Source organism: Drosophila hydei, unplaced genomic scaffold (assembly GCF_003285905.1).
Source record: "Drosophila hydei strain 15085-1641.00,03,60 unplaced genomic scaffold, DhydRS2 tig00008122-arrow-pilon, whole genome shotgun sequence".
NCBI lineage: Eukaryota > Metazoa > Arthropoda > Insecta > Diptera > Drosophilidae > Drosophila > Drosophila hydei.
In genome coordinates this window covers 4,941,821-4,956,852 of record NW_022045833.1, presented here as the reverse complement: position 1 = coordinate 4,956,852, position 15,032 = coordinate 4,941,821, and the positions used below count along the sequence as shown (strand labels likewise).

The window sequence follows — 15,032 nt, the reverse complement described above, 5'->3', positions numbered from 1 at the left end:
TGTGTACAGCTGGAGATGCTTTGTTATCGCAACTTTCATTGCATAAACTTAATTTTCCAAAAATTGAACGTATAATCTCATTAAACTGGTTTTAAATTCAACTACACACATCAAAATATGAAATATGTATTTTATTAACTTTTTTATTTTATAAGAATCTCTATTTCAGCTTAAAGCTAATGCACAAGAATAAATAAAATTATAGAAAAACTTAAACGTTGTCATATAAATTGTACAAATACGAAATTCAATTATGCCTTATGTGCATGAAAATCATTCACACACCTAAACATTTATATATAGATATGTATATATACATATATATTTTACACATGCACGATCAAAATACGAGGATGGTATTTAGCAAAAAAATATTCTTATTAATTTAAATAAATTAATTTTGTTTTTCTCTATATTTCTATTTTCTCTTATCTTCTTGTCTCAGACCACCCTCGTATAAATTATATATCACATTCATAACTCTTTCAGACACCCGGAAACATTCAATCATATTACGTCTTAAAGTTAGCTACAATCTAGTACAAGTTAAAGAGAAAACGCCTTGCCACATTTACGCCTGCCCCTTGCCATAGTAGTAGCCGGGGCTCACCTGTGCCTGGCGGAACTGTCGTCGCACCTGTTGGGGATGCGGTGGCTGCAGCTCGCGCTGCAGAGCAATGGCCGCAAAGTGTTGCTGCTTGAGTGCACTTATGGTGGCGATTTTGCGATGTCTGTTTGGCCTGGGCAGATTGCTGTTGTTGGCCAGGCGATATGTTTCCAAATCATCGTCACGTGGCAGCGGACGATGCTTATCCTCCTCGACGGGCGTACCATCGGGTCGCAAACGGATGACCAGAGGCCCACTTAGATACGTTTGCGGCGGCTCAGCTGTCAAGGCGGCGGCAACGGGCTGTTCACTTGCCGCTCCTGATGGCTGCTCCCCACCATAGCCATAGGCCATGTCCATGTCCATGGCATATTTGTGCTTATGCTCGGTGTTGCCGGCGTTGCTCTCAAAGAGCGGATTCTGCGCTGGCTGCCGATGCGTGAGTATGATTAGCGAGGAAGAGGGCGGCGTTGGAATCGGCTGTGGCTTGCGTGTCGTAATCAGCTGAGCACTGGGATGATCCCGCATAATCGAAGACCAGACTACGGAAAAAGATAAATAGAGTTAACCATCAAATAACCACGTACATTTACCACTATCGCATATTGTATATATTAAGGGGGAAAACACGTTTCGCTGCCCAATATATAAAAAAATAATAATAACAGCAACAACAGCAGCAGTAGCAGCAGCCGCAGCGACAGCAACAGCAGAAGCAGCTGTTATCGCATGCGGAAGTGCATACCGAACGGATTCCCATGCTTCGATCTGGATGCATTCATAAATATGCAATACTCACTTAGCTCATTCGCATCGCGCTGGTACGGATCGAGCGCCTCCAGTTGCCCATCAGAGAATGTCTGCAATTTCTCATAGCCATAGCTGAGTAAATTGTGCTTGCACTGATTTACAGGTAAGCCGCCGCCCACCGTCGTCTTGCAGTGCACGCTAACCAGCTGCGCAAACGTTGAGTACAAGTAAGACATCTGCCCATACAAAGAGAAGAGAAGTGGAGAGAGAGAGAGAGGCGGGTTAGATTAGAGACAGCATTAAGCAACTAGTGCCTTAGGCAACAGTGCGTGTGAGTGATGCGCACAAATGAAATGCATTTCAAAATGTGTGTCGCGTGTTATGCAATAAGCGAGTAGGAGAGCGAGTGAGAGAGGCTGAGGGAGCAAGGGTTGCGCTGCTCCACTTCTTTGTTGTTTTTCTCTACACGGTTCAGCAGCCAAAGCAGTCTAGCTATATGTAGACCGATTATATGTGTATGTATGTATGTATGTATGTATGTATGTATGTGTATGTGTCTGTGAATGCATGTGGCTATTCTGCGCGCTCAGCGAAGCGTTGTCTGAGCCGAATGTTCTACGCCGGATGACACATACTACGTCGAGATTAAAATGACGTAAAGCGCGGTACGGCGTACGCGACAGCCATGCTAATCAAATGGAACGCCTGACGATAATTAAATGTAGAAACTCCCAAATCCGGCATTTCTAATTTATTAGCAGCTACGCTTAGTTTATTGCGAATTTAAGCGCAAACAAAGAAAGTCCCAAGAGGTGTGTTGAAATTTGACAACATGTATATACATACATATATATGCATATATACATATATATATATATATATATATATATATATATATATATATATATATATTCTATATAGTCTATATAGTCTATATATATATATAGCCTCTGTTTATACACACATATATTGAGTTAGATGCGCTGTTAGAATTAACTAGAAATAATTAAATTTTTTTTTTATTATTTTATGCTTCTTTTTTTTTTTTGGTTTTATGAGTATTCTTTAAGTAATTTCTTAAAATTCGGCTATTGACATTTTAATGTGATTAGATCTAGTATTCTATTATTATTGTTTGGTTTCTCGAGCTTAAATTATCTGAAAATCTGATTTATACTGATTAGTTATTTATATTGTGATACTTTCTATATTATACGCATATTGATTTTTTTCCTAAATTAATCCTCTTTCAAATATGCTAAGACACTGTTAGAGTTTTTTTCTTGTTGACATATATTGTCAATTTCTTATTAATAATATTATATAGTAATTCTATTTTCTCATTAATCCATCATTTATTGCATAAAAGTTCTTCCAGCAATTGGAAGCTTTGTTTCCGCTGAAACTGAAACCTAATTTGTGATAGACTCTGCTTTGTCTATATTTAATGTCGGTCTGCTTGCAAGCATATATATAATATATATATGTATGTATGTGTATATACGATTCTTGTATATTGCACCTTGATCTGGTTACACATCCAAACGAATTATGCATTTGCATTGGCTTTCAATTGTGCTGCGACTTAACTTCTTAAGTCTTGGCTTGGCTCGACTTGACTTGACTCTCTTGGCTATATATTTCGAGTTGTACAATTTAACGCTGTTTGCATAATGATATTCTCGATATGCACAAAACGCTGTCTCAAATAACAAATTACCGTTAAGCCCACAAATAATAGCAACAACAAAGGCAACAACCTGTGGCGCATATGTTTATTGACCACAAAACGTGTGCAAACTGTAAAATGCAATTTGAGCCGCGATATATAAATGTATATATATATATATATATATATAAATATATGTTTGTATATATATATTTATATAAATATCATTTTTTATGCCAAATGTTTTTTGTTTTGCCAGCCAATTCGTGTTTAACACAAATTACTCAATTTACCCAAGCAAAATTTATAAATATACAATATATACCTGTAGGCCTGCCTATATAAATAAACGTTTATATATATACAAAAAAATCCACATTAAAGATTATCTGATTTATGTGTCTCTTTTTTTTATGGTCCAGTCCCTGACACAAATAATTAGTCAGAATTTCAAAAATATTCAAAACAAAAAAAAAGGAAATTTGAAGGCGGGTGAAGTCAAAGTCACATATTATATAGATATACATATTACATATGCCTGATCTTAACTTTATTAAAGTCGGCTTATATAGCAGAGATAATGCTGTCACTTTTTGTTTATTTATTAACAGCGCAGCGCTCAATGATTTACAATTGCAATTAATTAAGTAACAAACAAACAAATATATTTAATTGGAATGCATATTTATGCATATTTCGAGGAGGATGCATGTGTGGGAAAGCTCAGCTCAGAAATATGCCATGGGAACAAAATAGATGAGAACATTGAAAACGTTGGGGGCTAACGACTGCGAAATACTCGTCTAGTAACAGCAAAATTTATTAAAAATACATATACTGGATATATACCAATAAATATATATAGAGTAATGTGGATATATACAGCTATAAGGTGTATCACCAACTTTGAGACTCTAGACAACAAGACAAGTCAACGAAGAACAGTGCACAACAAAACAAATATACTCTTTTCACTTATTGAACGGCCATAAAAATGTAAGTGAACAAGTTTTTGATTTAGTTAGAAGCGCACTTGGCCTTAAAATGAATATGAATAATTATCAGCAAAAAAAATAAATAAATTCTAAAAATAGAACAGAAATATTTTAACTTAGCATGAAGACAAGGAACTTCGCACCTGTTGTAAATAAGTAAATGCATAAATAAAGTTTAATTAAACAACTTTTCTAATATAGAAAACCATAAATATTTGTCAGACTGTACGGAACTCCTCAAGAAATGTTTACTAATTTATTTAGTTTTTGTTTATTTTCTAAACTTTATGGTGCTTATGATGTTTAATGTCCAATACCTGGTTCAATAACCTGCTGATCTGCGCAGTTTATGCTGTTATGAAACGAACAGCCGAATAAAAAATGAAACAAGAAAACAAAATTATAGCAAAACAAGTAAAAAGGGCTTACAAAACTTAAAAGAGAAACGTTCGAACCCGAAATGAACAATATATAAGATAAAACAGCTGCACAACATGATAAGTTCATACAATCTGTATGTATATTATATATATGTGTATAATCATGACGATGCTACATTTTTTTGCATATATATATAGCAGACGCACACACATAGATATTATATATACACTTTACGTAAAAAAGTAATGCGAACATAATTTATTTATTTGAGTTCGGGTCAAACCGGCTAAACGCGTTAAGGGCAAAAAGGAAAAGAAACGTCAAGAAAAGTATAAATAAAAGTTAAACAACAACAACATTGTTTAATTACTAACTGTGTTTTGTTGTTGTTTTTTTGCAATCGAAAATCGAAAGCGCTAGAGATGCGATGAAGCATGCGGGCAACGGTAAACAACATTTAATTAAGAGGTAGGCTATGCAAGCTCGCGAAACTAAGCTTTAAAATACCCTGTACATAGTTCAGCTAACACACAAAGCTTACAAAGTATTTAAATAAATGAATTAGCTAAGCACATAAGTTAAGAAGCCAAGAACAGAATCGCATAGAAGGGCTCTACATGGCTACAAAAAGCACTTAATGAATAAATGTAGTACAGCGTATATATACACATATATATCGATGCGTGTAAAAGCCGAAATTCCAATTAGCAATTTCTAATGTGAATGTTTTGTTATTCCATTTTTTTTGTGAGTTGCGCAAATTGCGTTTTAGAATTCGTTATTTTTTTTGCAATTAATTAGCTTTTGGAAATTATTTTCTCATTTGTCAGTGGATATGCGGGTGCCGGATGTGCGGACACACTTATAATACGCATACATACTCCTATCGTTTCGTATCGCCTTGCAAAAGCAAACGTTGGCTTCATTGTTCTATTCGAACTATTATATAAAGTGGCTTAGAATAGAAAATAACAACAATAATGTAAAGCTGAGTTGATTTTTTTAAGGCGCAGTTCGCGTGCGATGCGCTGCCAAAAATACCAACTTTTAATAGGATCCATGACATGACTAAGCGAAATGAGGGAGGCCTGGCTCTGGGATAGAGCTCTCGATGAATAATACGCATAAACTTATACAAATAAATTTGGATTTCTTCAACATTTTGCCGCACTTTGGAGTTCATTAACTGTTTACGAGCGTGTAACGAGCACCGAACTGCCAACACTTCCATTAGATGCCACCAAAGAGTCCGATCTCCCCTCATCGGGCAGCTACTCTTTTAGGGGGGAGGCAGACGCCTTCGTTGTCACGCTTTGTTGCGCAAAAAAGTGAAAAGCTTTTTTACTTTTTTGATTATTTGTTTTATGTTTCATACCTTGCCCCCCACTCGAAATGTACATGTAAATGAAAATAGTTTTTATTTTTTTTTTCCTCTCTTTTTGTTTATCATAAACGAAATTTAATGTTTGTCTTGTTTTCAGCGTTACGCTTGGCTCGGCTCGACTCGGCTTGGCTTGAATGCAGCTCATTTGGTTTTATTGTTCATTTTGGTAATTACTTTTCATTATGCTAACAAATGCTTGCTGTCATTTATGCCAAATGTTCATGTTTTATTGTTGAATATTTCACTTAAATTGTAAAGAGATAGTTAAGTACATAGCACTATAAGTGAGCTCCCATTACAACTCATTTTCTAACCGAAATAGTTATCGATACTTTCTATACGAGCTCGATACTATCTCTCTGCTCCATTCTTATACGCTATGCTCTATGCATACTTATACTCTACTCTACTCTGTTCTACTCTACTACTCTACTCTTATACTTATACACTATTATCTATATTATCATTCCGCCAAGGGCTTAGCCAATGATTATATATTATGCAGCAACTATTCAGTTAGGTCTGAACAAATAAAGCATCGATAAATGTTTGAATTGAAAATTCTGTCCTTCTAAATAATATTGATTGTTTAGTTGGCTACTTTCTATAAAAAAAATTAATTCAAATGAATTTTAAAATATTTTTTTAATATTTAATAGCATTAATTTGGCTACTGTTCTAATGAGCTACATATATAATGTACTTCCCCAAAGCCATGATTTGTCATATCACAAACTTGTGTTATCTTTAAACTGATATATCGAACAGCTTTTATGCTTCATCTTGTTTCTAACTCAACTAAATAAATTTCTGGCCAGTCAAGCAAACATGTATATATGTGCCAGTATGTATATGCATGGATATTCAATCGTTAAGTGAATTCGACTAACTCGCTTTATGTTTTAGGCCAACAAAAATAAAAACAAAACAAAAATAAAAAACCTGCCTTTCTAAATTTCCGTTTGGTCACTTCCATAAAAGTCGAGAGCTTTTTCTGATGAAACCGGCATTATATTAAGTATATGTCTATATGTCTGTATATATATATGCATCAGTATCTGTTTATATTTGCCAACACTTTAGCAAATAGCAAGCCAATCAATACGAAAAAAGCCAGGCTAGCCACAGCCTCAATATGTTTGAGAGAATTTTAAGTCAAAAGTAAAGCAAAGCTCTTACAGATGCGCTACAATTGATAAGGTTGACAATGTCAAGAGCAGGCAACGGAGTCTCATTATTTATGTCAAGGATGGCTAATGCCGATATTCTGATATATATTCATATATGTGAATACAAAACTGTAGTAAAGTGGCAGCAGCCGCTTCTGTCAGTGTTGTTGTTTGATCATATTTTCATATTTCTATTATTATCTTGAGTATTTATTGTTTAAATTGTGATTCAGCTAACTATTTGTTGCTGTTGCGGTACAGCTATGCAAATGAGATTCAAATAGCGTAGTCTTAATGTCTGCTATCCATATGCATATTCGGCATTCAAAACTTATTCAATATTCAATAAAAATAAAAGAAGTCAAATGTTGGTGTGGAAACGAAAGACATAACAAAAAGAGCCGTTAAAGACTTACACATACTACAGCTAATTATGTGCAGAAATATGCATAGTAATTAAGGCAACGCTATTTATGATGCTCATTGAAAAAAAATGTTAACAAAAATCATCGAAAATCGAAAAATTAAGATCTCATAAAAATATGGATAATGTGCGCAAAAATTGTGCTAGTTTTTTTAGCAGATCAGTCCAATGCCAAGGACGCCTCAACAGCTCACCATTGTCATTGTAACTGGAGCGAACGTGGCGTATGCGTAATGCTTATTATTACAATATATACGTATCTATCTAAGTATGTGTGTCTTTATGAAAATGTGTAGCGGCTTACGTTCGATTTAGAAACTGTTTATGTCTCTAATATATATGTGTTGAATTTACCTTTTCGTTACGCGACAAAAACTCCCAAATGGGAATAGCTGAGGCAGCGCTCATTTGGATGGCTATTGCGCTAAGCAGACAGCTGGCCAAAATTAGTCTGGCACCACTCATCATCATCTTCATTGTTGTTGCTGTTGTTTTTCACTATGGCAAAGGTTGCCTGATTGCCTTTGATCCCAAGCGGTCAGCTGTGGCAATTGCACGCCGTTAACTTTGTTGCGAGGTATGTGTGTAATCCGCGCTGCCAGACTTTCTATTTTGACTCAGTTTTAAAAGAAAACTTTCTTTGCTCCCAATGTCTTTGTTTTCGCACTTAATTAAACTAAATTGTACAAGCTTTACTAATTTTGTTTTATTTGGTTGTGTCGGTTTTGTTTGCATTCAAATCGTGTGTCTGTCTTTCAGCTCAAAAGGCAAAAAAGCTCGTCTCACATTTCACACCCACAGTTGAAATTCCTCACCAACACACACAAACACTGTTAAATGAAACGCTTGAACGATGCGTTCGCGACAGCGGCTCGTCTTCAAATGAAGCAACAGGTATCGGTGCATACCTATTTATGCTCTGAGCGCGACTGAGCGGGCGATGTCTGCGTGTCACGTACACGAAGAGCTCGGGCTGATTGCTTACAAACAGCTCCAAGCAATTGTGTTGGCTCGAGCTCTTCAGAAACGGCACGAGCTCAGCTCAAATAAGTTGTTGAGAGAGTAGTTTAAGTGAGAGAGCATACGAGAGTAATCTAGCGCTCTCGCAATTTGAAGCGGCAGGCACACACACACATTCGCATATATGGCAAACTTGTTCTACGCACTCTTGCAGTTAAAATAGAAATTGAGAGAAGCAGCAAAAAAAGCAACAATAGCAACAACAACGCAGCAAAATATTGTAAAATTTCAAAGTCAAGTTTACGGTTCTAAAAGCTGTTGAGCTTCAAAGCTAAATTAATGAATATGCAATTTTTCTCTTTATATGAAGTCAATTGCATTTTGCTGTTTTTGTTGTTTGTTGTCAAAATAAAAATGCGAAATATTTAACGATTACCTGTTAATTAATCCAAATGAAAACATAGACTGTCATTCAAATAAATATACATTTATGTATCTATATATGTATTTGTATTATGACGGCGCCGCCGATATTGTTTAAGCGTTAATTTTCGTGAAATTTATTTGATCGAAAAATAAAAATCACAAAAAAAATAAAACAAATCACTTGGAATTTGTGTCGCCAAATGCCGATAACAGAAACCGGTTTCAAAAGCATTTTTAAAACACGCATTTTCGCTAATTACTGAAGGATGGAATTTCCTAATTATAAATTCTACATTCAATGATAAAATTAAGGCATTTAAAAGCAATCAATGTAAATTATTCTTATTTTTTATATGCATGTGGATTACATATATTTAAGTCAAACAATTACGTTGACACAGGCCTGGAGGAGGCTTGTTCTTAGTACAGTCATCACAAAAGAGGATTTCGATGGCAGCTACTGCAAAACCGTTAATCGATAATGCACTTCAAACTGTCAAGCAGGCTGCCTCCGTTCGCATTCTTTTTGACAAGCGAAGGCAAGCGCGGAAGAGAGAGAGAGAGAGGGTGCAATGATCGCTTAGTTGTTTAAAAACGTTTTGGTCTTTCAACTCTGGTTTTATTTTAACCATTGCGTATACAAATATAAGCGAGCCGACATTAACCAGAATACATGATATACTTTCTAATGCACACTTACCGCCCATTTATAAGCGATTGTACTGCATAAAATTGCGATCATAGCTGCCATACAAGTCCCTATCGTCCTTGTTGTACATCATAAAATCATTACCCTTTCCGTCATCAGAGCCAAAGATGGGTACATAACTGCTAAAGCTAAGATCCTGCTTGAGCCGTTGATCCGGATCGCGACCTAGGTGAATAACCTTTGTATATAGTTCCATATCTGCTTGCAGAGCACGATCAAAGTCCTTCCAGTGCACGAATTTGACATGCTCGCTGGGTATAGCATTACGATCCAGTAGCTCTAACAGAGTATTTGAGTTGACGGGCTGAACGACGGTCAACTCATGTTCCACACTGCCTGTGGCTCCTTTGCTGGGCAGTCGACGTTTGCTGAACTGTGGCTCCATATCCAAATTCCATAGCCAGGTTAGCAAAGGAGTAATGGAGGCCTAAATAAAACATAATTTCCGTTAGATATAGTATTTCTTATAGCGCTTTACTTACCTCTGGATCGCTACGACCAATGCGTGGTATGGTCTTCATGTTTTTCATGAGGAATGTTTCGCCGCGTTTGCCCAGTCGTGGCACGTTTTTGGTGATCTTCAGAAAGAAACCAGGACTCTCATCCGCATGTCCTGCGATCCAAAGCTCCGCCAGTAGCAGCACTGCAAACAGAATTGTAAGTCTATTCATTGCTGCTGGCTCACGACTGTTCAATTTTCAGGCTCATAGAGAAAATTTATATAATAGTTCAAATGCGGGCAACAGCTGCTCTAAGAATTTGCATTATCGATCAACTACCTAATTGACCTAATTACATAATTAACAATGACAATCGGGAATGGGAACATTTTGTGGAATACATAGAAGGAGGTGTGTATATGTATATCCCTTGCAATAGTAAAAGAGTATTAAACATTAATCAGCATTAAGTGGACAAGCGTGTGTAGTTAAGTATATTTAAATATATTAATAAATAAATTGTAAAATTAAGGAATAATATTATTCTTAGATCAGCGAACTCTGCGCCCATTGTGCAACTTCTGTGGGCAGCGCTTGATAGCGTTGCACAGCCTGCTGTATCTGTCCATATGTCAAAGCCATTTTATGCATTTCAAATTCCTTTTGTACTTTGCCCAAGCCAATACTAGATAAGGGCATAATTAGCTCCACAATTCGCAAATGCTCGAAGGCTTTTAATACTATGGCACGCTCAACACCTTGCATCGTCGAAGAGACCTTGGCGAACTTGGAGAAGCGCGCGAAAATTATCTCAAAATTGAAAGGATCGCGATCATAAATGCTCGAATGATGTTTTATGGCAATAAGCAAGCACAGCTCGAGTACAGATAGACCGCAGAGCAGTTCAACTTTGTCATCGCATTCGTATTGAGCTCCAAGTGCTGTGAGTTGCTCCACTGTTATATGTGGGGCATCAGCTTTCAATTGTGCCACCACGCGAAATATGAAAGTCTTTAGAAATGCTTCGCTTATATCAAAATCGTATAGCATTTGAAGGGTCTTCTGTGCTGCGGGCGTCTTGATAACTTTTCCGATATTTCTGTTCCAATTCTCAACATGTTTACTATTAAAATTATATTCAACTCCATCGAAATGATTACGCTGAAAGGTAAAGGCTTCCGATTTGAATAGCTGCAGGCTGTCAATGCGATCCGCATCTGCTTGCAGCTCCGTACTGCTTGGTATGCTTATTAGATGCTGAAAGAGCGAGACATACTCCTCGAATTTATTAGCACTGGGGAAAAGGAAGACCTGCCTGTGAATAGATAAGTTAATTAATGTGTTTAGGGATATACAAATAAATATATACATTTTATAGCATACCTGTGCGAGAATCGTGATTTTACACGTTTCTCAAGCAGCTCAATGACATCTAGTCGACAGGTGACGCCCAGCACACAAATTGGCGCCTGAGCTGACTGTGAGACATCAAATAAATTGTATAACAAAGTTTGATTGTGATGTGTGCAAAAGAGATCAAATTCCTCCAGGACAAAGACAACGCTCTTTGACTTCTTGTCTCCAGCCTTGAGGCACTGCAGCAGAAAGGCCAAGTTCTCAGCAAATGATCCAAATACTTTGCCATCAGCAGCATTCTCTAAGCGCATTTGTACGGTGATTGATTTGAGAGCAATGCGATCATCTGTATGCAAGTTGCCATCCAGGTGCACAATGAGTGTGTTGTCCACAAACGATTTGTTCTCCAGCAAATCCGTGAGCACGGCATTGATAAGCTGAAGAGTAAGCCAAAGTGTAAAGCAGAGGCTGATATTTAAAGCCAGTACTTACTGTAGTTTTGCCGGCTCCGCGCGGTCCTATCAAAAGCAAAGAATTCGATTCACCCATTTCAGCTGTGCGCTGCAGTAGTTGTCGCACATTATTACGCTCCGATTCATAGCCACGCACTGTGGTATAGTCGCGTTGCAATCGCTCTTTGAGAAACCGTCGCGTTTTAGTTATCTCTTGCACTGAATCATGCATAATTTTTTATTCAATTTTACACTGGGCTTTGATTGAGATTGTTTTGAATAGAATTTGCCGCCAAAATATCAGCTGTGCTAGTGGTGGCATGTGAACGATAGTCATGTTAAAGCGATATTTTGTATTGTTTTTTCAGGTAGCGTAAGTGTTATGCAATGGTGGTAGCAATTATCTTATATTCATGTTATTTACAGCATAGTGCAAACAAAATATGTGTCTAAGGTCTGAGATTTAGATATTTCTCAAATATTTTTAAATTATTTGTTTAACCATAATTAAATATTTAAAATATTAAATTTCGATTCTTTGAAAAATAATATTTGTTTTTATATTATTATAGATAATGTCTTCATAAATGCTGTCATTAATAATTATTAACGGCGATGATGCATATAAAGTATATTTTTCGTATTGAATAGTATAATTGTGTAGTTATAAGAGTAAAAATGTTTCCAAACGGCAGACGAACGTTATATTCGCGCTTAATTTTATTTTTTGTCTTTATAGGAATAATAGGTGTACGTTGAAATATACTTAAAAAGCAACATAAAAATAATGTTTATATTTACCTTTAGACATCTGTGAATCTTGAGTTCAATAATGTCAAGTGTTTGACTCATGATAAAGAATATCTGGAATACGAATATTGTTTTTTGAAATCAATAAATCGCACCTACAAATACTTTTCGTTAAAGACTATGATCCATCAGTTGCCGGTTCGGAGTGTTAAGGTAAAAGTTAATTTTAAATAAAATTATAATTTCACTAATTAAATTTTTAAAATATATACAGGTTGAATTCAAAATTATAAGACGTGACACTCGAAACATATTTGAACAGATAAAGGGCTCTATTAATGGCTGCAAATTTTTGAAAAATGGCCAAAATCCAATTGCCAGGTTTCTATTCAGTACATTTGCATCATATTCAAATATAAATCACACATGTCCCTACAATGTACGTTTGATTATTTTTTAGTTTATTTGTACTTAACTAATCTAGCTTTTATTTGATAGCACGATATAATATTGGAGAAATTGCCAGTACAATATGTGAGCAATGTGATACAGAATTTTATTCCTGATGGCCCATATTTATTGAATATATCCTGGTATACTGAAAATATTGCTCGGGCTGATGTCATTGTCTACTTTACAAAATAATAATTTATTTATTGTCTACTGTACAAAAGACATACATCTTTTATTACATTTTCTATCGTTCAATTCAATTATCCAAGTAAATCCAGTTGCCTTCTTAAAAATCATAGTAATAATGATTAAATTTGACATTCGAAAAATAAAATATTGGTGCTTATTCCATCATTATTATTAGAAAGAATATGACAAGCTGTTAGTGGTGGAATGCCAATGATATTGCGTTCAATTAGCCCAGCAGTTGTGAAACAGTAGTTGTCATATTATGTTTGTCAAGTGATACATAGTAAAAATAACGGGAGTTCAGTGTGCATAATGACTTCGTTAATTGTTTCTGTTTTTAGTATATTTTGGAATTATTTTTAATTTTACTTTTTGCCAAAACTAAATATTTAAATGATTAGATTTCGCTGATATATACATTTTTTTATAATATAAAAATTGGAGAATAATTTCTATAAATGCAGACATTTATAATTATCAACGGTGATGAAGCATACAAAGTATATTACTTGAAGTGAAAAGCATAAAGTTGCAATTATTGTCCAGCAAGTATTTCCAAACGGCATACGAATGTTCTCTCGTTTCATTTTCTTTTTATCCTTTATAGGCATCATTGGCGTAAGTTGAAGTATTTAAAATAAAATAAAATAAAAATAATGATTTAATTATGTATTTAGATGACCTCCAATCTGGAGTTTAATAATGTCAAGTGTTTGACTCATGGCAAAGAATATCTGGAATTTGAATATTGTTATTTGAGGTCCATAAATCGCACCTACAAATACTTTTCGGCAAGGGCTGTACTTCATCAGTTGCCAGTTCGAAATATTCTGGTAAAAAAGAATTTTATCACTGATAGTTTCAATAATCAAAAACTTAATATATTTATAGGTGGCATACAAGATTCTGAAGCGGGACACCCAAAATATATTTGAGTATTTTAATGGCACCGCAAAAGTCTGCAAGTTTTTGAAAGATGGCCATAATCCAATTGCCGGTCTTATATTCAATACATTTACCGCATATTCAAATATTAATCACACATGTCCCTTCAATGTACGTATAACTAATTCCATCAAAATTGTACTAATCTTGCGTTCGTTTTAGCACGACATAATATTGGAGAAGTTGCCAGTTCAATATGTGAACAAAATGATAAAGAGCTTTATTCCCAATGGTCAATATGTATTGAATCTGTCCTGGTATACTGACAATATTCCTCGAGCTGATGTCCTTGTTTATTTTACAAAATCCTAATTTATTTATTGTCTACTTTACAAAAACTTAATATATATTAAATTCAGTTGTTCTAGTAAATTCTTGTGATTAAATAATTAATTTTTCTTGCATTTTAATCATTTATCTATTATTTCTGGACATAATTAGGTCACAATATGCAAATGCAACAAGGGTCTGCAATCTTTCTGAGTTTTTTATACAAATTATATCGTGCACTCATTAAAAATAGGAATGTGTAGAAGGTAGCGTGGCAGAATCTATAAATATATATATTCTTGATAAGGAAGACGAGTTGACCACAATAAATTATTCGAAATAGTTAAGTTCGCAGATCTATGGTTTTTTCTTTTTAATTATAATTATTATAGATTAATATCATTATAAATGATGCCATTTATAATTACCTAGTGCGATGAAGCATATAAAAAAGAATTATTCCGATTGACCATTTTAAACCTGAAGTTATTATCGGGCAAATGTTTCCAAACGGCAGACGAATGTTATTTTCGCGTATAATTTTATTTTTAGCTTTTATAGGCACCATAGGCGTAAGTTGACAAATTATTCAAAACAAATAAGAAATAATGTTTTAATTACGTTTTTAGACGGCTGCTAATCTTGAGTTCAATAATGTCAACTGTTTGACCCATGGCAAAGAATATCTGGAATTCGAATATTG

At 35.1% G+C, this 15,032-nt stretch overlaps 4 protein-coding genes across 4 annotated transcripts; 1 reads left to right on the top strand and 3 right to left on the bottom strand.

Annotated features, from left to right (window-relative positions):
- Positions 1-380: 380 nt before the first annotated feature.
- LOC111593795 (rhythmically expressed gene 5 protein) lies at positions 381-8,269 on the bottom strand. The gene is made up of 3 exons (XM_023306817.2): positions 7,734-8,269; positions 1,407-1,593; positions 381-1,149 (listed from the first exon to the last, which is right to left on the bottom strand). Exons 1-3 carry the CDS (start codon positions 7,854-7,856, stop codon positions 572-574), a joined length of 888 nt encoding a protein of 295 aa, XP_023162585.1. The 5' UTR covers positions 7,857-8,269; the 3' UTR covers positions 381-571.
- Positions 7,146-13,207, top strand: LOC111593953. Its single transcript, XM_030225019.1, has 4 exons — positions 7,146-7,635; positions 12,530-12,685; positions 12,747-12,911; positions 12,971-13,207. The coding sequence occupies exons 1-4, from the start codon at positions 7,606-7,608 to the stop codon at positions 13,115-13,117; spliced, it is 498 nt and encodes a 165-aa protein (XP_030080879.1). The 5' UTR covers positions 7,146-7,605; the 3' UTR covers positions 13,118-13,207.
- LOC111593797 lies at positions 9,371-10,149 on the bottom strand. Its single transcript, XM_023306818.2, has 2 exons — positions 9,957-10,149; positions 9,371-9,901 (listed from the first exon to the last, which is right to left on the bottom strand). The coding sequence occupies exons 1-2, from the start codon at positions 10,143-10,145 to the stop codon at positions 9,473-9,475; spliced, it is 618 nt and encodes a 205-aa protein (XP_023162586.1). The 5' UTR covers positions 10,146-10,149; the 3' UTR covers positions 9,371-9,472.
- On the bottom strand, positions 10,381-12,020 carry LOC111593793 (origin recognition complex subunit 4). The gene is made up of 3 exons (XM_023306812.1): positions 11,763-12,020; positions 11,298-11,707; positions 10,381-11,229 (listed from the first exon to the last, which is right to left on the bottom strand). Exons 1-3 carry the CDS (start codon positions 11,952-11,954, stop codon positions 10,461-10,463), a joined length of 1,371 nt encoding a protein of 456 aa, XP_023162580.1. The 5' UTR covers positions 11,955-12,020; the 3' UTR covers positions 10,381-10,460.
- Positions 13,208-15,032: the final 1,825 nt, after the last annotated feature.